The sequence below is a fragment of the Symphalangus syndactylus genome, chromosome 1 (genome assembly GCF_028878055.3).
Source record: "Symphalangus syndactylus isolate Jambi chromosome 1, NHGRI_mSymSyn1-v2.1_pri, whole genome shotgun sequence".
Lineage (NCBI taxonomy): Eukaryota > Metazoa > Chordata > Mammalia > Primates > Hylobatidae > Symphalangus > Symphalangus syndactylus.
In genome coordinates this window covers 92,254,158-92,276,324 of record NC_072423.2, presented here as the reverse complement: position 1 = coordinate 92,276,324, position 22,167 = coordinate 92,254,158, and the positions used below count along the sequence as shown (strand labels likewise).

Below are 22,167 nucleotides of genomic sequence, written 5' to 3'. Positions count from 1 at the left end.
TCCAAAACAGAGATGGCAGGAGAAGCTGTGTTTAACATCCCTTTCTTTGATGAGCTGGAGCCAGAGCCCAGGGCCCTATCCCTGGTCCTTGCCCCTCCACATTGCACTTTCATGATGGCTTCCTTCTTCTCCTGTGTCTTGAGTGCCAAGGGTCAGGGCTCTGCAGGAAGGGCCAAGTCCCACCATGGGACCTCCTGATGGTTTGAGTAGATCTTTGCAGGAACTAAGACCCTCCCTACTAATGTCTTAAATTATTTTCTCTTACCCCAAAAGGAGACTTTAAGCCACCCAGGAAAGAGGACAATAGGGCAGGCGGCACTGAGAGCTTCCCTGCTCCTGCTCCTCCTCTGCCCTGCTTGTCTCAGTTCCCAACCACCTTCAGAGCACTTTCTGGTGGATGAACATAAGCAAAACATTTCGCTGTCCATGAGGCAGGAGGGCAGCACTAGGGCTTCTCTGTGCCCTGCCAGCTGTCCCGTCACTCCTGGGTGGGAAAAGGGATGCTGTCTTCGAGAGTGACATAAACGACAAAGGACAATCGAGTCCTACGGCACACAGCCCAGGATTCCTGTTTCTCCAGCACCAATCAGTTTTCTTAAAAATTTCCTGAGCTGAAAAAGAGCCTGTGGAAGGAATATGTGCATGCTCTCTTCAGCCACTTTTATTTATTTATTTTTATTTATTTATTTTTTGAGACAACGTCTCTCTCTGTTGTCCAGGCTGGAGTGCCGTGGCGTGACCTTGGCTCACTGCAACCTCCATCACCGGGTGCAAGTAATTCTTGTATCTCAGCCTCCTGAGTAGCTGGGACTACAGGCGCCCGCCACCATGTCTGGCTAATTTTTGTATTTTTAGTAGAGATGGGGTTTTGCCATGTTGGCCAGGGTGGTCTCAAACTCCTGACCTCAGGTGATCCGCCCACCTGGGCCTCCCAAAGTGCTGATATTACAGGTGTGAGCCACCACGCCTGGGCTTCAGCTACTTTTAATCTTAGCAAAAAGATTTGCTGAGACCAAGGACTGTCCAGAGGTGGTACAACCATTTAATGAACTTATGAAAAAATGAAGTATGCTTTTGTTACATATATATATAAAATATATATAAAATATGTATTATATGTGTGTGTGTATATATTACATATATATATATATTCCACATTTAGTGAAATCTAGTTCATGGAAGTCAGTCCAGAGAGGTCTGGAACTGGTTCAGTGTATTTCTCAACTTCACAGCAACATAATTCTGATGTGCATTAACCTTTACTGTGGTGGCCACAACATTTTTTTGAGTGGTCATATTTTTTATTTTTTATTTTTATTTTTTTGAGAAGAGTGGTCATGTTTTATATTTTTATTTTTTACTTGTACTCTTTTTGATCATAGCTCACTGCAGACTTGAACTCCTGGGCTCAAATGATCCTCCTGCCTCAGCCTCCTGAGTAGCAGGGACTACAGGCACACGCTGTAAGAATTAAAGAAAGAGGAAAGAAACACAAAAAGGGGCTCAACAGTCAAAGACAGGTTTATTTAGAGAATAAACCTGAGAGGGGCTTCTGGTTGATTTTTTGGTCAGGAGTGTTCTAACAGACTAAGGATATTTAAGAGTTTAGGAAGTGGGAAGAACATTGTAGGTTCGGAATGTTTCTATGTGATGGAAAGTTAATTGTAGGGTTAGAATGTCTCTTGTCAGAGGGGAGGCTATCTTGGGGTTGGCATGTTTCCGGTTGGAAAGGGTTTTATCTTAGGGTTGGAATGTTTCTGGTTATGCTGGGCATTGGTTTCCCAGCATAGGGAAATGCCCTGATGTTCTGGGGCTGGATTTAGGCAGTTTTTAATCAAGAGGAACATAGAATGTTGATATTTGTCCAAGATGGCGATGCTCCTGCTCTGTCATGCACCACCACACCTGGCTAATCTTTTTTTATTTTTAATTTTTATTTTTTTGTAGAGACAGGGTCTTACTATGTTGCCTAGGCTGGTCTTAAACTCCTGGGCTCAAGAGATCCTCCTTTGGTCTCCCAAAGTACTGGGATTACAGGTGTGTGCCCCTGTGCCCGGCCCTGTTTTTCTACCTATTAGTTAATACATTTATTAATTAAGTAAACTACTATCTTTTTTTCCTTTTTGAGAGATGGGGTCTCACTATGTTGCCCAAGCTGATCTCAAACTCTTGGGCTCAAGTAATCCTCCTGACACAGCCTCCCAAGTAGCTGCGATTACAGGTGCATGCTTGTAATCCGTCATCTATCGAGTGGTTATAGTAAGTTAAGCATTGTGCTTGATGCTAGAGTCCCAATGGTACCAAACTTGGACTGTCCCCAAAATACTGTCAGGGAAAGGCACATTAGTAAAATAACCACATGGATCAGTGTTCATTGCAACTGTGAGAATCACATGAAGTGCAGACACATGGACACCTGAGACTCCTAATGGGGATCTGACCTAGTCATGGAGGTAAAGCACACCTTGGAAGGGCCTGGATGCTCCCATTGCCCAGCACCCTGGAACAACTGATCCTGGACAGGTAATGAAGTCTGGGGACGTGAGCCTTAGGTCACAAGAAGTGAGAAAGCCTTCTTCTCTTGCTGGGCCTTCTGCTTTTTAGGCCTGCACTCTGGGTAGAGCAGCTGGGCCCTCTGATGTGCAGGTAGCCCTGGAGCAAGGCAGGCATGGATGCTTCTGCAATCCCCAAATGGAGCCTGGTATTTCAGCCAGGAATCTGAGCAGAGCCCCCTCTAGTTATAGCAATGATAAGTTATTCTCTTTGTTCTTCAACCTTCCAATAGCCCTGAGCTTCCAGCGGAGTCTCGTTAATCATTACAGCCTGGTCTCCGCTGTGTTGGGGAACTAAGGGACCAACCAGCTTGCTCACACATGAAAAAGTACAACCCAGGGGAGGGTGATGTCCTCAGTCCTGAAGCCAGAGTGGTGGTGGCTGCAGTGACCACCATGGAAGTGGCCAGTGAGTAGGGTTACTGGTGGCAGAGGCTGGAGTGAGGAAGCACAGAAACATGGGGACCTGGGCACTTCTGGAGCCACACCCAGGGCATGCTGGAAGTAGTGGAGGGAGATTTAGAGGTAGCTAATCCTCAGCATTCCACCCAGGACCAGCTTGAGCCATGGCAATTTGGGCCTGGAAAGAATATTACTCCATCTAGTAGTCGCAGGTGGGTGAGAACTCAGACCTTTGAGCCAAAAATATAAAAAACTTTCTAAAAAAAGGGCCAACTGAGGAAGGTAACTGGGAAGATGCTGGTAGATGCGTAGGTGTTGTGAGGGGATTTAAGCACCACATGAGACTATACCGGAAGGTAATTTAGTTTTTTTCACCTCCCTGAGAGTAAAATTAATGACATGCAATTATGTCGATGTTATGTCTGTGGAGAATGATGATAACAATTCATTGAACATCTGTTACGTATCAGACCTAGCGCTGGGTGTCGTGTATGCATTATCTTAGGTGATTCTCCTGACATCACCTGACATGGAAGAACTGAGGTTCTGAGAATCAAGAGCCTTCTCTAAAGTCACCCAGCTAGAAATTGCTGGAACTACCCAGTGAGTGTTCACTCAATGTTACTTTCCTCCTTTGTGATTCAGAAGTCTATAAAAACATGGTAGAAGTCCTTTCTGAAGGGGTAGATGGCTGTTTATTGATTCTTCAGTCTTGTTTCAATTAGATCATACTTTGCCAGCGAGAGAGGGAAACAGAGGAAAGGATCTAGAGAGAGCCTGAGACAGGGCACGAGGGTCAGGCTGCTGGAGGCATGGGGGCGGCCCATCTCCACTGGGACCCCCACAGCTGCTTCTAACACAGGATTTTGTGGCTGCTTCAGGCTGTCACTTGTTTTGGTGTCTCCTAGCCACAAAAGAGTATCCAACAATACTCAGGATTCCAAACACCGTGGCCACACCGACTTCAACCTTGGCCTTTTCCACCTGCAGAGCAAGCAGCTTTTGTTGAGCGTTCACAGCAAGCCAGGCTGGCACTTTCTCCCTCCCAAGGGCCTGGAACTCCTCTCCCTCCCCCCTCTCTCCCGCCTCCCCTATGGCCTGGCATCTCCTCTCTTCTCTCCCAGCTGGCTGGCTCAGAATCCTCTCCGACAGAAGCCATTGGCCGTATCCCCAGGGACTCCATTTTCTGGGCTGTGACCACTTCTTGGTGTTCGACTTGTCTGGGCTTGTCCTGAGAATGGGCCCATGAGATCCTTTTGAGAGCGCTTCCAGGTGAGGACATTCATTCTGATTTGGGGTAAGGAAGAAGGTTTGTGCCTCGCTTCCTAGGGTCCAAGCTCCAGGGGCCAGACTGGGGACTATTTTGCAGTCTGGGTCCTCCCTGAGCTACACCTTTGCACAGGGAGGGCTGTGGCAGAAGCTGAGGGGAGACTTAGGGAGGCCATGGCCATATGCGTGCCCCGGGGTCACTGTGTACTGTTCCCAACTGCAGCCTGGAAACTTCCATCTCCAGCTCTACTTCAGCCTAAACTCCAACTCCATGCCTTATCTCCACCCGGGCCTCTAATGGGGCACCTCAGACATCACATGCCACGGCAAACTCTCGATTTCCCTCCACAAAGCCTCTACTCCTGCCACTATCCCCCTCTCATCAAGGGCCCCCAACCATTCAGTCACGCAGGCCAGGGGCCCTGAGCTGCTGCAGAGTAGGCATCACAGGCAGAGACTCTACAAAGGGACAACTGGGGTTTGAATCCTGGTTCTGCCACTTATTTTGTGTTTTGGGGCAACAAATGTGAAAGACTCTGAAGGGGCAAGGGATGGAGGCTGTGCCCAGATCTTACACATGAATGTCCTTGAGCTCTTACACAGGTCCACGGACCCTGAGTGTCCCTTGCCTGAGTACTCTTTGGGGGGTTGCGGGACCTGTCATGGTCCTGGGTTGGCCCAGATTCTCCTGATGACCCCCAGAACTTCAGGAGCCATTTTCAGGATAGGTTTTAGAGGGGAAGGATCCTCAGAGGTCCTCCATCCATCCCGTCCTCTGCACATGGAGAGGGCTTGAGGGGAAGGGACCTGTCCAAAGACCCTCTGTGGATTAGAAGCAGATCTGGCATTGGAGCTCAGAGGTCCTGACTCTCAGCCAGCGGGTCTCTAAGAGGCTGCGTTTGCATCATTCACAGTGATCCCCTGGCTGCACAGCCCAGTGAGTCCAGCCCCAAGAAGGGGGAGATGGATTATCCAGAGAAGTCTTTACCTGTTTAGAGTAGGCCTTGCCATATCTCAGCTGGGTGACAAAGTGCTCACAGTTCCCGCTCACAATACTGTACTTCATCTTCTGACCAACCATCTTCTTCGCAGAACTGATGATCACCTCCACGGGCTGTGGTTCATACTTATGGTCCAAGCTGTTGTTGACCTGATAGCGACAGCCTCCTAACACATCTTCTAGGAGCTCCTATTTTACCACTGCACTGCTGCTCAGGACTGAGAAGATGCTGGAGGAGCCAGCCCCGGGGTACTCACCTGCAATCAGAGGCACTCTCACTGGCAGGGGAAGGTAAAGTAGGGAGAGAAGGGCTTGAAATCTCCACTAGGGAACTACTGGTGTTTATCCTTTCACAAATGTGATTGGAGGATTCACAGATTTTGCTTTTTTAAATTTTGACGGAGTCTCACTCTGTCGCCCAGGCTGGAGTGCAGTGGCGCGATCTCAGCTCACTGCAAGCTCCGTCTCCCAGGTTCACGCCATTCTCCTGCCTCAGCCTCCTGAGTAGCTGGGACTACAGGCGCCGGCCACCACGCCGGACTAATAGATTTTGCTCTCTTTTTTTAACCAAATAAGGTGTGAATGTTTGTCCAAGTCAGTGAATGTCATGATTGCCAGTGGCTGCTACCATATTCCATGCTATGCATGTACATCACTTATGTGGCCAATCCCCTGTTATCAGTCATTTAGGTACTGGAAACATTTTCATCATTATAAACAATGATGTTAAAGCTTATTTATTACCTGTTCAGCTTTGTACACTTGTGTTTCAGAAAAAGATCCAATTCGTTTTGTACCCACTGTTTCAGTTACCAGGCTGTGCTGTTACACATACTTCCTAATTTAATCTCCTTTTTAACTTTCAAGGAAAATATTATCTCAATTTAAAAACCAATATTGGGCTGAGAGAGACATCATGAGACTTTTCTGTGCTATGAAAAGTCCTAGAATCAGGATGTGAAACTGCTTCTCTTAAGCCCCAAAGGGAAGGCTCCTTCCACTGCACTGCGCTGACCCTGAGGGAATCCTTTGTAAAGTGTCTTCTGTCCTACAATCTGGCTATAGTTCTAGGCACATAGAGAGGTACACAGAAGAGCTGTCAACCAGTGGAGCCCCAATTCCATTATATAGTCACTCCAGGTGTTATCTTATTTTTATTAAAATGGATAGTACCTAATGCACACAATAATTAGGTGTTACCTCTCTTGCCCCGTTTCTAATCTCAAGGCTGACGTTTGCACTTAGAACCCTCTTAAGAAAATCCTGTTGGCTGGGCACAGTGGCTCGTGCCTGTAATCCCAGCACTTTGGGAGGCCTAAACAGGTGGACCACGTGAGCTCAGGAGTTCGAGACCAGCCTGGACAACATGGCGAGATCTGTCTCTACAAAGAATACAAAAATTAGCTGCGCGTGGTGGTGCATGCCTGTCGTCTCAGCTATTCAGAAGGCTGATGTGGGAGGATCACCTGGCCTGAGCTCGGGGAGGTCAAGACTGCAGTGAGCCTGATCCCTTGCATGTGCAGTTCCCAATGGGGTTTGCACTCCTATGAGAATCTAATGCTACTACTGATCTGACAAGAGGCAGAGCTCAGGCAGTAATGCTCACTCACCTGCCTCTCAGCTCACCTATTGTGTGGCCCGATTCCTAACAGGCCACACACAGCCCAGGGTTGGGGACCCCTGCTTTAACTGATGCATTGATTTGATAAAGTATTTTACAAGCCTGATAATGTTATAACCCTATTTATTCAGGTCAACTTTGCTGAGAATATGGAGGGTATAGATGAGTGAACATCAACAAACGTTAACTTCTACCATGGTTAAGAATTTTACTTGGCTGGGCGCGGTGGCTCACGCTTGTAATCCCAGCACTTTGGGAGGCCGAGGCGGGCGGATCACGAGGTCAGGAGATCGAGACCACGGTGAAACCCCGTCTCTACTAAAAATACAAAAAAATTAGCCGGATGTGGTGGCGGGCGCCTGTAGTCCCAGCTACTCAGAGAGGCTGAGGCAGGAGAATGGTGTGAACCCGGGAGGCGGAGCTAGCAGTGAGCCGAGATTGCGCCACTGCACTCCAGCCTGGGCGACAGAGCGAGACTCTGTCTCAAAAAAAAAAAAAAAAAAAAAGAATTTTACTTAAGAAAAGTATTGAAGTTTAAATACAGATAGTACTACATTTGAAATTTTTATAAGGCTTATTAATTTAATAAAATTCATTATCAGGTTTCCCCTATAAGCTTTCTCCTAGGTTAGTTTTCCACAAGCATTGTTTTATATACACTGTAATCAGGATAACACAAGCTTAGTGTTAGATCTTCTAGGAAACCAAGATTAGAAATTTGCAGAATTTAAGAAATTATGTTTTGTGGTAATCTGTGGCCAACGATGATAGAACCTAGTGCAATTGTAAAGTGAAATTCTGGGAGAAGGAATGAAGAGTTAGGCAAGCAGCACACTTGAATATTAGAGGAGAGGAGCTGTGGGTCAGGAATCAGAGAGACCTGTTAAAACCAGACAGATATAAACACAAAGACAGAAGCCAAATAGGTAGCCAAAAATCCAGATATTTGAGAAGCAGGACATTTATAGCAACTAAAGAAATAGGGCAAGATAGGCAGGTGAACACACATGATATCCCAATTGACAACCTTCCTCCCACCAAGCCAGACACGTAAATGCTGCTTCGTATTGGAGCCCAGAAAAAAGGAAAGTTTAGGCTTTCTGTGTCCTATGTGTGGAAGCAGGGAATTGGATTGAAGACTTTCATAGTTGTAAAATAAAGGCAAATCCTGAGGAACTCACTGATAGAGATGTGAAATGACAGTAAGGAAGAAAACAGAGTAACTATACAAATATATTAGTCTAGGGCCACTTAATTTAGAGGAAGAAGAAAAATCACCCCATCCATAGAAATAGTTTGATAAACAGGTCACTAAATAATTGGCATTTATAAAGATTCTTAGTTATCAAGGGCTGCATTGTATTTTATATACTCAGTTTTATAAGGTGATACTTTTTAAATAAGCATTTTAATGAAAATGGTTAAACTGAAAATAATTTTGGTCCTTAAAAGGAGTCAGGAGCTTTTATATATAAGGTACATATTTAAAAGAATACCTCCTTTATAACAGGGTTTTACAGACACTACCATAATTTATAATCATTGTTTTTTACTTTTGGGTTCACCTAGATCATATGAGTTGGTATGATACTTCTAGAACAAAATTATTCATAATGTGTTTTTTGTAATTTATGATTTTTAAGTAAGCTTGACTTATAAATTGACATTGTAATTGTGTACATAATTGAATATATGTGCTAAAATTTAACATTTAGATTTATTTAATTGTAGAAAATACAAATGTAAAACTTATATATGGAAATAACTGTATGCAGTTGACTTTACCATGTAAATTGGAGGGAAACAAAGTTTTAGATCAATTTTCTTTCAAAATTTTTCTTTATTGTAAAGTATGCAAAATATATATTCATACCATTTATTAAATCAGAATATTTATACAAAAAAAAAAAGACTGCAGCGAGCCTTAATCACATCACTGCACACCAGCCTGGATGACAGAGTAAGACCCTGTCTCAGAGAAAAAAAAAAAAAAGGAAAGAAAGAAAAATTGTCTTAAAAAGCCTCTTTACGGCTGAGCGTGGTGGCTCATGCCTATAATCCCAGCACTTTGGGATGCCGAGGCAGGCGGATCACAAGGTCAGGAGATCGAGACTATCTTGGCCAACATGGTGAAACCCGATCTCTACTAAAATACAAATAATTAGCTGGGTGTGGTGGCTTGTGCCTGTAGTCCCAGCTATTCGGTAGGCTGAGGCAGGGGAATCGCTTGAACCTGGGAGGTGGAGGTTGCAGTGAGCTGAGATTGTGCCACTGTACTCCATGCCAGTGACAGAGCAAGACTCTGTCTAAAAAAAAAAAAAAAAAAAAAAGCCTCTTTACACCCTGCAAGTTAGGCACAAAAAGGACCATGTGTCTTCATTGCCATGCTTTGTCTTACAAGGTCCCTGAGGGTCATCTGGATTAAGTGGGCTTGATTTACTATTTTCCATCAATTCAGACATTTTTACAACCCTGCCTGGGAGATGATGGCTTGGAGAAAACTGATAAGATGCAAATGTTTTGCTCTGATAGTGATGGGAATGGTTTTTATCCAGTGACAATGTAAATGCTTGGTGAAAAGAGAACATCAAGAGTTATGTAGTGGCATTGCCCTAGAGGATATGAACTTGCCTGCACCTGCCTAATTTGGCAGTCTCGTTGTCTCATTTCTGCATTTTTGTTGTTGTTTTTTGAGACAATATCTTCCTCTGTCTCCTAGGCTGGAGTTCAGTGGCACTGTCTCAGGATCTCGGCTCACTGCAACCTCCATCTCCCGGGTTCAAGCAATTCTCCTGCCTCAGCCTCCTGAGTAGCTGGGATTACAGATGACTGCCACCACCCCCAGCTAATTTTTGTATTTTTAATAGAGACGGGGTTTCACCATGTTGGCCAGGCTGGTCTTGACCTCCTGACCTCAAGTGATCCGCCTGCCTTGGCCTCCCAAAGTGCTGGGATTATAGGAGTGCGCCACTGTGCCTGGCCTCTGCGTTTGTTTTTTCCCCTTTCATTGGCTATCCATACATACGTTTCCTTCATTCTGCTTTTAACTGGGTATGTCATATTTCTGCTTCTGTTATTAATGAGGTAAATAAAAAATTGGTATTGCTCACTGTGCATTTGTATGAGAACTTTAAAAAAATGTATAAACCTGTGAGAATTGCTCCCAGTAAGGAATCTTGAGTATATAATATCAAGACACCTCGTTCTGTAAAAACATATGAGGCAAAGGATCTGGCACGGAGAAACACTGTTCCTTTTGAGAAACTTTCTTCTTTAAGACCTAAGAAACCTGGCTGGTTTAAGTCCTATGAGATTCTGCATGCCAAGGTAACTGACTTTGAGCTAGAGAGCTCCCAATGCTGAAGCAGCCCAGCTTCGCTGCGGGAGGCAACGGTTTCTTCTCCTGTTCTGCCAGGACCTATGGAATGCACTGTGTCTACTTCATGGGACATATGTGTGTACAATCTCATCAAGCATCCTCTAAGAAGAATGTGTCTCCCAACTCAAGTTTCCCTTGCTTAACTGTCTTTCAGTGGCTCTCATTATCTTATTTTTTTTTTTATTTTTTGAGGTCAAGTTTTGCTTTGTTGCCCAGGCTAGAGTGCAATGGCACGATCTCGGCTCACTGCAACCTCTGCCTCCCGGGATCAAGTGATTCTCCTGCCTCAGCCTCCTGAGTAGCTGGGATTACAGCCATGTGCTACCACGCCTGGATAATTTTGTATTTTTAGTAGAGACGGGGTTTCTCCATGTTGGTCAGGCTGGTCTTCAACTCCTGACCTCGGGTGATCTGCCCGCCTCGGCCTCCCAAAGTGCTGGGATTATAGGCATGAGCCACCGCACCCGGCCCTCTCATTATCCTTTTAACAAATATCTTGAAAATTATATATTCATAAGTTCTTACTTGGAGGAGCCAGATGGATCACGTAGCCATCTCCTATATACAGGGCCCAGTGCTCATAGCCAAGGTGGAAAATCTCAATCAGGTCTCCAGGTTTGGGCTCTTGGTGTGGCTGCAACAGAAAAGCCAGAGATGGAGTATACGGCCTTCTAGGCAAGAGCAGAGACCCTGGCTGGGGGAGCTGCAGCTCATCCTGGAGACGCCTTGCTGATGTTCATCAGCTTCTAGCCCCCATGAGATCCTCAGCCCTGCTGTCACTTTCAGAGGCTCTCCTCAGTGGGGGCACTGGGGGCTGGAAGCCTGGAGAATGATCTTGTGGGATGGGAGAGAGAAGGACCGTCTGGGTGCGTGTGTGACATGTGTGTGCTGTGTGTGTGTATGCTGAGGATGCAGATGTGTGTGCATGGGTGCATTGTACATGTGCTCCTCAGTAGGCCCACTCAAGAGCCTGCATGAACCAGCACCTTTACTGAGGCCAGGAGCAAGGCTGAGAAGGCGAGTCTTGAGCTCTCCGCCCTCTGCAGGCTGACCCTCAGTTCCTCATCACTCCTCCTGCCCTGTGCCTCTCCATGGCCCCAAGAACCACCTCCTCCTCAGACCCTGCCCCATCCAGTCTCAGGACGCCTACCTCTTAGAGATGATGCCCTGGGAGACAGGAGCTCACAGCATCCTGCTGGGACCTGAGTGGGGTCTTTTGGGGCCCCCCAGCTCCCAGCACTGAGGGGGCTCTGCACTCACAGAACAGGCCCCTGTGGGAACTTGTCCTACAATAACTGCACCATCTCCATAGCCCCAGGGGAAGGCATGATCATCCCATTGCACAGATGGGGAAACTGAGGATCAGAGAGGTGGCAGGGCTTTCCTGGAAACACTCAGCTGGAAGGAGGCCGAGCTGGTTCTTCCCTGCGCACCCCTCACCCTGGTTCCTGTCTTGGCCACCTTCTTCCCCTTCCTCACCTCCTTCCCACTTCTCCACGTCCTGCCCGAGGGCATAGCAGCCTCATGATTGGAGGATTTTTCCATTTTCGCCCTCTCTGTACCTGTCCTCAGTGGGTGACAGCCTCCTCCTCCCTTATCCCAGGATGTCCCATCATAGACCTGGGGTCTGCTCTCCTTTGCCTTCTTCCTCATGCCAATATTCAGTCACTAAAACCAATCAATGTGGACTCCAGAAGCTTCTCCTGGTTGGTGTGCTTGTCAATATCCCATCCACTGACTTGGTTCAGGCAGCCCCATGCCTGCCTCTGTGACCTCCACAGCCCCCTGACCAGCCCCTGCCTCCTGTCCCTGCCGCTCCGTATCCAACCCCTCAGAACCCATGGTGGCCTTCCCAAGGGCACATCTGGCCATGACCTTCCTCTGATCTCAGGGCCCAGGACACACCCTGTGGGCAGAGCCCAGGCCCTTCCTGACTGGCCATTCCTCACCCTCCTCTTCCTCCCTGGGCTCTGCACCCACAGGCCCACTGAGTGACATCCCAGCCCCTCACTACTGCCCTGGCTCTGGCCTCTGCTGCTCTGCACATCTGGTTCTCCCTGCCTCCATCACTTCCCTGCAGCCTCTCTTCCTCTTCCCCTCCCTCAGACCCCCTCATCTGTGAAGCTGCCCTGATGGCACCAGCCTGGCTCAGCTGACCTGCCACTCCACTCCCAGGACCTGGGTCCCCGGGGGCCTCTCCTGCTCTCTGCAAGGGTCAAGTTGAGCTGCAATTCCCTGTGCCTGCCTGTGCCCCTCTGGGCTGTGAGCTCCAGGCAGGCAGGATCCTGTGTGCTCCTCCCTCCCTGCACCTCCAGGATCCAGTGAAGGGCCTGGCATAGAATGGGGCAAAGGAAATAGACAAGGAAGAGGGAGGGGAAAGGAACAGGGCCAGGACTCCCGCCCAGCTCCTCCTCTGTTATGTCAGGGCACCGCAGGACCCAGAGATGGTCTCCATATGGGGAGAGGGAGGGGCTTTTAACTGCAATGCTGAACGTCTAAAACCACAGTCAAGGTACTGGCAGCCTTAGCTGGTGGCCAGTGAGATATGAACTTTGGCCTGGGCTCCCTGTTAAAAGCCCTGATTTGTTTTGGCAGCAGCAAAGTCCTTCCCCAGAATCGGGTGGTGCTGTTGGAGTGGGCCGCCCTCCAGAATTTGCAGGACCCCTTCCTGGAATGGTTTTGTTTCTAGTAATAGCCTGAGCCCCAATGTTCCTCTTTTTTGTTTTTTTTTTTTTTGAGACGGAGTCTTGCTGTTACCCAGGCTGGAGTGCAGTGGCGTGATCTCGGCTCACTGCAAGCTCTGCCTCCTGGGTTCACGCCATTCTCCTGCCTCAGCCTCCCAAGTAGCTGGGACTACATGCGCCCGCCACTGCGCCCAGCTAATTTTTTTGTATTTTTAGTAGAGACGGGGTTTCACCGTGATCTCGATCTCCTGACCTCATGATCCACCCGCCTCGGCCTCCCAAAGTGCTGGGATTACAGGCGTGAGCCACCGCGCCCGGCCCCGCTGTTCCTTTTCAGTCGCACACAACTGAGCTCAGCCTACTCTCCCTAGAGCTTCTGCCAATCGGTACATCTGGGCTGATAGGAGGAGAAATTTCAGTATTCAGAAAGCTGCTGAGATTAGAATGCACCCTATAAGGCCAGATGATGCCACAGAGGAACGACGAGAGAGAAAGCATCGTTTGGGGTTGAGAAGGGACTGAGCCCCAGTCACAGCAGAAGCAGACGATGTTGGGATTTGCTTGCTTCCCACAACCCAGAGTCCCCCACCTGCCCACATTCTGGCTTCTCCTCCGGCTGAGGTAGACTTGACACCTGGCACCCCACAGCTCTCTACTACACGGGAGTCCCGGGCTCCTCGCAGTGTGCCAGGTACGCAGAGGAGGTGGACTCTGCCCAGAGGACTCCCTGTCCAGCAGGGCAGATGCACTTTTAAAAGACAAATACACTTTTCCATGACAGCCTTCTAAAGACGAGCTCTGGAGCTGTGTGCCCAAGGCCAGGAGCCCGGACTGAGGCCTTTCTTAGGGGGAGCTGCCCAACTGCGGTAGAGTCAGTAATGCAAAGTCACGGGAAACTTACCGAAGCCATCTCGAAGCCAAGAGGAGGTCTGGTGCTCTGCTGTTTGTGGATCAGCTTTTATACTGAAGGAGAGAAGTTCAATTTCACTTTCCTTTTGACACTGTTTCAACCTCACTTAAATACTAAACACTGTTTAAGAGAGACAACTGTTTAAAAAGGAGCTATTTCTCTAGATGGAAGGACTAATCATTTCTTACACAAGCCATGGACTCATTGGTGCTTTAAAGCCACCTTGGGAGCAGCCAGAGTCAAAGGAGAGCCCTGAATTTCTGCCCTTGCTTGAGAAATAAAGGTCTCTTCCTGTTTTGTTTTGTTTTTTTGAGACAGAGTTTCACTCTTGTCGCCCAGACTGGAGTGCAATGGTGCGATCTCAGCTCATTGCAACCTCTGCCTCCCGGGTTCAAGCGATTCTCCTGCCTCAGCCTCCCGGGTAGCTGGGATTACAGGCACCTGCCATCATGCCTGGCTCATTTTTCCATTTTTAGTAGAGACGGGGTTTCACCACGTTGGCCAGGATGGTCTTGATCTCTTGACCTTGTGATCTGCCTCCCCATCGGTCTCCCAAAGTGCTGGGATTACAGGTGTGAGCCACCGCACCTGGCCAAAATAAAGGTCTCTTCTAAAAATAACCCTGGGCAGCTCTTCCTACTCCAGGAAGGGGAGGCGTTTGGAGGCAGGGAGATGTCAATCCCCAGTGCACCCCATAGGACATTGTCTTGTAATGACTCCCAGAAAATATTGGGCCAGAAGTCTTGGGGGAAGGCCAGAGGGGGTGCTTCATTCCATGGGGATGCCCTGGAGGTGAGGAGTACCTTAGACCATGTGGAGCCCAGGAGCTCATGGCCCCATTAAAATGCATTTGGGTGCAAGAAGCAGAACTAAACTCAAAGGGGCTTCAACAGCCTGGACACCCATTGTCTCGGTAACAGAAAGGCAGGAAGAGGGTGACTCAGGTTGGGTCTAGTGGCTCACCAAGGTCACCAAGGACTCAGCAGGCTGTCTCCATTGCACTGGTCCTGGGTCTGCACTGTTGCCCTGTAAGAACTCCCATGGCTGTAGCAGCCTTGAGTGGCCCATTTTTACCTGGCTATGCCCAAAAGATGGAGGGAAAGATGATTCTCATCATTTGTCTTTTTTTCAGGGAGTAAAGTCTTTCCCACAGTCCCCCAGATGACCTGTTCCCTTCTCCATTGGCCAGAACTGGGCCATATTTTCACACCCAACCAGAGGCCTAGACAGATGGATCACTTGAGCCCAGGAGTTCAAGACCAGCCTGGCCAATATGGCGAGACCCCGTCTCTACTAACAATACAGAAAAAAAAATTAGCCGGGCATGGTGGCACGTGCCTGTACTCTCAGCTACTTGGGAGGTGGAGATGGGAGGATTGCCTGAGCCCAGGAAGTCAGGCTGCAGTCAGCTGAGATTGCTCCACTGCAGTCTAGCCCGGGCAACTGGAGTGAGACCCTGTCTCAAAGCAAAACAAAACAAAAAACCCCCATTTCTGTTGTTTAGGTTAGCATGCCTCTGGGTTTCCCTCAAAACACTGTTGAATGATGTTGCTGTTTTTGGGCAGAGCTTCCAGGGACCTCTGTGGATATCATGAGGAGGCCTCAGAGCTTTCTTGGGCAGAGCTTCTGCAGGTGTCTTGCCATGGTCAGTTTCTTTGCTGTTTTTGTGGCCCTCTGCAGGAGTGTGCACGGTCATTATCTCAGCCACCTTTTGGTTTCAGTTTCTCGTCACGTCTTGGGGGTGTCTGGCCACAGCAGATGTTATCTCACTACCTCAGTCCATTATACCTATGTTTATCATTTTGAGGGTTCAGCAGTTTCACTGTGGGCTGAGTCACTTGTCATAAGTGACTCCATTTTGAAATATTTAGGATCACAAAACTCTTTAAGGGGGCCCCCACAAGAGTCTGCATTCAACAATCCCGGAGTCTGGGTTTTTGCCTTGTGGCATAATAAAAATTTTTATTTTTAAATAAATTTATGCCTTGTAGCATAATAAAAGTTTATTTATGCCTTATGTGGCATGATAAAAATATATATTTTTGGTCTTTGACCCCAGTTCCAGACACAGAGGTCCTAAGACCCTTGGAATTTCCTGAGTGATAGGATGTCATGTTATTCAGAAGGAGTCTGTGTCAAACAAACCTGAGTTTATGCTAATGAGGTGGCTCTTGGTTGAGGAGCGAGAGCTGGATAACTTCAGGATGGGGACTGATCACCATTATTTAATCAGTGATGTCTACGTTATGAAGCCTCCATAGAAACCCCTATATGATGGGGTTGGGAGAGCTTTGTGGCGGGTGAACACAGATGTGGTGGGAGACTGGCCTGGCTGGACAGGGCATGGTGGCAAAGATTCTCTGCGTGACCACATTTTAGTCGGGTTCCCAAACCTCTTCCTAGGCACATCTGTACTTCCTTGTAAAATCTAATTTTAGCAAAGGACCCTGCCAATTCAGTTTAGCAGGAACTTCCCACCCTCAATATCTGACCGGGTTCATCCTTCTCACTGTCCTCCAGGTGATGTCTGATCACCCCGGCCTGTCTTCAGCAAGAATCCTGTTAGTGTGGTTTAACCAGAATCTCTCTTGCCCCTGAGGTTTCCTCTTTGTAATTTTGCATCCACTGACCTGTATGCTTCTCCTTGCCTATGAATTCCCACTTGCCCGTGTTGTGTTCAAGTTTGAGCCCCATCTCTCTCTCTTGCTGCAAAATCCCAGTGCAGTGGATATCAAGCTTGTATCATTAGATAATTTTTTCTTTAACAAAGGAAGCCATGCACAATCACTGCCCCGCATATTAGTTTCTTATTAGTTTCTTCCATGTAGCTGTTGCTGAGTTGTGTCCTTTATAATAAACTGACAATCATAAGTAAAGCAGTTTTCTAAATTTTGGAAGTTGTTCTAGGGAATTATCACATTTAAAGGGGCTTTAGGGGGTCTCCACCATTTGTAGTCAGCCAGGTAGAAATGTGAGTAGCCAAGGAACTCCATTTGTTGCTGAGCCTGGAGCCTCTACCTGTGGAGGCTGAGCCTAACTCTGGATAGTTAGCGTCAGAATTGAGTCAGATTGTAGAACACGCAGTCAGTGTTGGAGAATTGCAGGATTGATTGATGTGGACAAATGACATGTATTTGGTTGCTATCAGAAGAAACCATACATGCCCACTTCTGTTACTCGAAAAAAACCGGGGATCATTCGCTTAGTAACAAACAACTTTTCATGAGAACACAGGTGTGGATCAATAGGAGTTTTATTACTTGGCACAAGTAAGGAGGACAGTGGGAGGATTCTCCAAAGCAGTCTTCCCTAGGGAAAGTGACAGGAGGGTTTTATGGGTGATGGAGAGGGGAGAGGGTGCATCGGCACATACAGAGGAGGGGTCCCAGTTGCATAGATGCAGTGAGTCATCATGCCAACACATAGGTTGCATGTTATGGTAATGAAGCTGTAGCTCCTCTGGGGTGGAGACTTTATTTAGCATGGTAATGAGGAAAGTTCACTCAGGTTCATCTGTAAGTTGCTGGGATCTGTTAGGAGCTGGTTTTAACCAGTCACATGACTGCATTCCATACAAGGTTTAGGAAGAAACAGGCTGCAGGATGGTAGGCTGTAAAAGTCTGATTGCTCAGTTGATTAAATTCCTATAATCCCTGGAAACCCTTGCTGTCTGCTTACACTTCCAGTTCATCGCGGCTTGTGCTGAGGTTGAAACAGCTTGTGGTAGATAGTGTCAGGTTTTAGCTTAGAGTCAGTTCCAGGCAGTTGGGGTCTGTGAATTCAGGATTCCAAAACAGCCAATGGCCTTTCTTCAGCAGCACCAAAGCTTAGATGCTGCAGGAGTGACGGCTGTATTCCAAGTGACAAGCAAGGCTTTCTGAAGCCTGTTCTGCTTTGTCAGACTTGGAGTCCAAACTGACCCACATCAGGATGGATGATCTTCTCCTAAGGATCAGACATCTAATCCCACAAGAGCACATTAGCAACCTAAAACCTTCTTTGAAAAATTCCAGAAGCATATCTCCATCTGGAGACTGTCTGTCTTTCTCTATTGCCTCTTTTTTTTCCCTAGAGGCTCCAATAGGTAACAATAATAGCAGAAATAATCAGTTATGAAGACTGATTTGTTTTTAATACTCAAAGAATTTAAATTCCAACCAGCCCACTGACAGCAAAAATCTAGGAAGTTGTGCTTCACCACCAACACTTTCTTCTTGCAGCTTTCCCTGATTGGGATGATCCCTCCAGCATTTATGAAATTACAAGCATATGGTATTTTACATTAATTTATATTGTATATCTAGATGCAATAGCTGCTGTAACCCAAAAAGTATTTGAGACAGCTCTCAGTCAAAAATTTAGAGATTTATTTAGCTAAGGTTAAGGACACATCCATGAAAAAAGGAACAGAAAACCATAGGAAACATCTGTGATTTGTGGTTTTTCCAAAGTGCGTCTGGGGACATCATTATTTAAAGGGAAAAGTGTGGGCATTAGGGGAAAGAGAAAAGGGAAAACAAGGGAGGGTAGATAAAAGAGGCAAGTGGTTGCATTCCTTTGAGTCTTTGATCAGCATTCACTGAATCTGCATTTTACACGTGAAAGGAGAGGGTAGAGGAATAGTTAATTATGCATTCATTTCGTGCTCAGTGCATCTGCATTTTTATATAAGCAGTCAAATATGCATTTGTCTCAGGTGAATGGAGGGATGACTTATAGTTCTGTCCTTTGTCCCATACCTGTGATGATAAGCTGTCAATTTACATCATCAGGGTGTCATTCAGCAGAACTGTTTTAGGGTGAAGATCTTGGGGCTCACAAAGAATTCCCTTGTGAGCAAATTGTGAGAGAGTTATATAGCTTTTTATTTCTGTAGCTATCTATTTAGGAACAAAATGGGAGGCAAGTTTGGGTGACCCAGTTCCTAGCTTGAATTTTCCCTTTGGCTTAGTGAGTTTGGGTCCTGAGATTTTGTTTTCCTTTCCTGCAGCAAAATAAAAAGCCATTTAAAAATATATTTTTTCATTGCAAATTTATTTGAAGCCACGGCAGCATTCAGTATTTAGATGTTGGGAAAGACTCTGGCTAGAATTTGGGACAAGGAAATGTTCCCCCTCCACTAACCTACTATGGTAGCGAGGTAGGAGGCTGGCAGGACTTGCTTTCTGGTTGCAGCCCTGTTGATCATGTTGATCGGAGCAGGATGTGGTCAGAACAGTATGCAGTGAAGAAGCCAGCCGAAACTAGCAGATGGTGATGGAAGTGATCTCTATTTGCCCTCACTGCTCATTAGCATAAGACACTCCCACCAGTGCCATGACAGTTTACAAATAGCATTGCAATAGGCCATGGTAATGGCCTGGAAGTTACCTTAGATGGTTCTGGAAACTCTCCACCCTTTTCCAGAAAGTTCTGAATAACCCATCTCTTAATTAGCATATAATTAAAAGTGGGTATAAGTACAGCTGCCAACAGCCCATATGTTGCCAACTCAGCCTGCTGCCTATGGGTTAGTCCTGCTCTGCAAGGAGGAGTACTGGTTGAAAAAAGTTGCCTTCTCTCACCACAGGCTCACCCTTGAATTCTTTCATGGGCTAAGCCCCAATTTGGGGCCCAAACATGGGACACAGATCCAAACCAGTCCAAATTGGGCCCACTGCCTGTCTTACAAGACCCATGAATACAGCTATTCTCATTTATTTTTGTATTGTCTATGGCTGCTTTTGTGCTGCAGTGGCAGATTGTGTGGCCTCCTGGCAGGCGAGGCCTAACATATTTATTACTTGGGTCCCTGCTGACCCCCTGGGCTAGAGGTTTATCAATTTTATTGATCTTCTCAAAGAACCAGCTTTAGATTGATTGATTTTTTCTTTTTTTACTTTATTTATTACTTCTTCTATCTTTATTACATTTTCTTTCTTTGCTTGTTTTGGTTTTCATATGCTTCCTCCCCCTTCTTTTTTTTTTTTCTTTTCTGGCCAATTGCTGAAAACCTGGCTCCCCTAGATCCTTGAGGTAAAAGCTTAGATCATTGATTTGAGACATGTCTTCTTTTCTTTCTTTCTTTTTTTTTTTTTTTGAGACGGAGTCTCGCTCTGTCGCCCAGGCTGGAGTGCAGTGGTGCAATCTCGGCTCACTGCAAGCTCCACCTCCCGGGTTCACGCCATTCTCCTGCCTCAGCCTCTCCGAGTAGCTGGGACTACAGGCGCCCACCACCACGCCTGGCTAATTTTTTGTATTTTTAGTAGAGATGGGGTTTCACCGTGGTCTCGATCTCCTGACCTCGTGATCCACCCGCCTCGGCCTCCCAAAGTGCTGAGATTACAAGCGTGAGCCACCGCGCCCGGCCTTTTCTAATATAAGCTAATACTATATATTTCTCTGTAAACACATTTTAAGCTATATTCCTCTGAGACCGTAGGAATAAAAAAGTGCTTTTTCTATTCTCTCATTAAACAATAATCAACAAAACGTCTTCTGTGACCTCTGCTCATCAAGAGATGTATGGAGATTTGTCCCCACCAACTACTAATTCATCAGTTCTGCAGCAGACATCAGCTGTGTGTCCTCTCATTCTGTTCAATTTTGACACTAACTGGAGATAATGTCAGATCCCACAGGTTGAGGGCTCAGTTGCACAAGATTCTCCCCAACTTCTGATGTGAATTGCCAGCTTCAGGTTGTTTTATTTGTGTTTCTGATTAGCTGTGTATAAACTGGGGTTCCCAGGACCTCCTCATTGGGTTTGGTTAATTTGCTAGGGCAGCTCACAGAACTCAGGGAAACACTTACTTACACTTACCAGTTTATTACAAAGGCTATTTTAAAGGATACAAACAAAGAGATGCATGGGGTAAGACATGCAGGAAGGGGTGCAAGGGTTCTATGGCCTCTCTGGGTGCACCATCCTATGTACCCAGATTACAGGCATGAGCCACTGCACCTGGCCTGAGTATTATTTTATACATTTTTAGGTCATTCGGGTTTTTCCTTCTGTTTATTATTGATTCATGACTGTAAACCAAAAAGTATCTGAGACAGGTCTCACTCAATTTAAAAGTTTATTTTTGCCAAAGTTAAGGACATGGCCAGAGAAAAGGATCATAAAATCCACAGGAACAATCTGTGGTCCATACTGTTTTCCAAAGGTGATTTTGAGGGCTCTTAAATTTAAAGAGGGTAAGTGGGTTGGAGGGGAAGGAGGGAGGGCATGATCACATGACTGGATGCACATTTTTTTTTTTCTGTTTTTGAGACAGTCTCACTCTGTCCCATCAATGGTGTGATCTTGGCTCACTGTAACCTCTGTCTCCCAGGTTCAAGCCATTCTCCTGCCTCAGCCTCCTGAGTAGCTGGGATTACAGGCGCGTGCCACAGTGCTTGGCTAATTTTTTTGTGTTTCTAGTAGGGATGGGGTTTCATCATGTTGGTCAGGCTGGTCTCAAACTTCTGACCTCGTGATCCGCCCACCTTGGCCTCCCAAAATGCTGGAATTACAGGAGTGAGCCACCACACCCGGCTGGAGCAAAAGTTTAATAAGCAAAAGAAGAAAGCTCTTTGCCAGCAGAGAGGGGAGCCTGAATGGCGTGCCACCTGTGAGGCTGGGGTCCAGGGTTCTTATGGACTGGAGAGAGGAAGGAATGTGCTTAGTTTGTGGCTGTCTTGGAGAATGTGTAACTCAGCTTAGCCCGGGACCTTGGCCCAGGACCAATCAGGGGCTGAAGTGATGATTCCTAGAGGCCAGGCTCACAGTCCAAAAAGGAAAGGAAAGTGCCCACTGGAAGCTGCAGGGAGCCGAAGGCCTGTGGGATGTGACCAGCTCAGCATTCCGCTAGAGGCTGTATGATCAAACAGCAAACTGTTTATCATGAATGCAGGATGTGAGCAAACTCACCACTACTCCTGCCAACAGAAGGTTTGCTGGAGGCAATCACTCCCTGGTGCCGAGGTTATCTACTGTGACATCTAGAGCCTGTTGTTCGAGGAACGCAGTCTTGCAAGCCCACTCTGGACTGAGCAGCTGACCCCTTCTTCCACCCCGCTTCTCACTATCCCTTTTGCCTAATAAATACGGAGGGCTGTGTAAAGCTCAGGGCCCTTGTCCACTAGAGGCAAGGTGCCCCCTGACCCCTTCTACCAAATATACTCTTTTGTCTCCTGTCCTTTATGCTTGTGTTTGCCCCGCTTTATTCAGTCCACCAAGGATTGTAGCAGGTTACATAGTGGCGCCCCGAACAGTGACAGAATCGGGTGCTCCACAAGTGGTATCTGAACACAGGGACCTCAAGGATGTGAATGAAGGTCTGCTGGAGCAGAGGAACTGAAATTGACAAGACAAACGGGGACGCTG

At 46.9% G+C, this 22,167-nt stretch overlaps 1 protein-coding gene across 1 annotated transcript; it reads right to left on the bottom strand.

The window, feature by feature from the left end:
• Positions 1-3,626: 3,626 nt before the first annotated feature.
• On the bottom strand, positions 3,627-11,768 carry PLAAT4 (phospholipase A and acyltransferase 4). Its single transcript, XM_055291303.2, is given in 5 exon segments — positions 3,627-3,938; positions 5,212-5,480; positions 10,749-10,894; positions 11,374-11,390; positions 11,664-11,768. Coding segments are annotated over 5 exon segments (636 nt in total). The 3' UTR covers positions 3,627-3,839.
• Between the last annotated feature and the right edge of the window lie 10,399 nt (positions 11,769-22,167).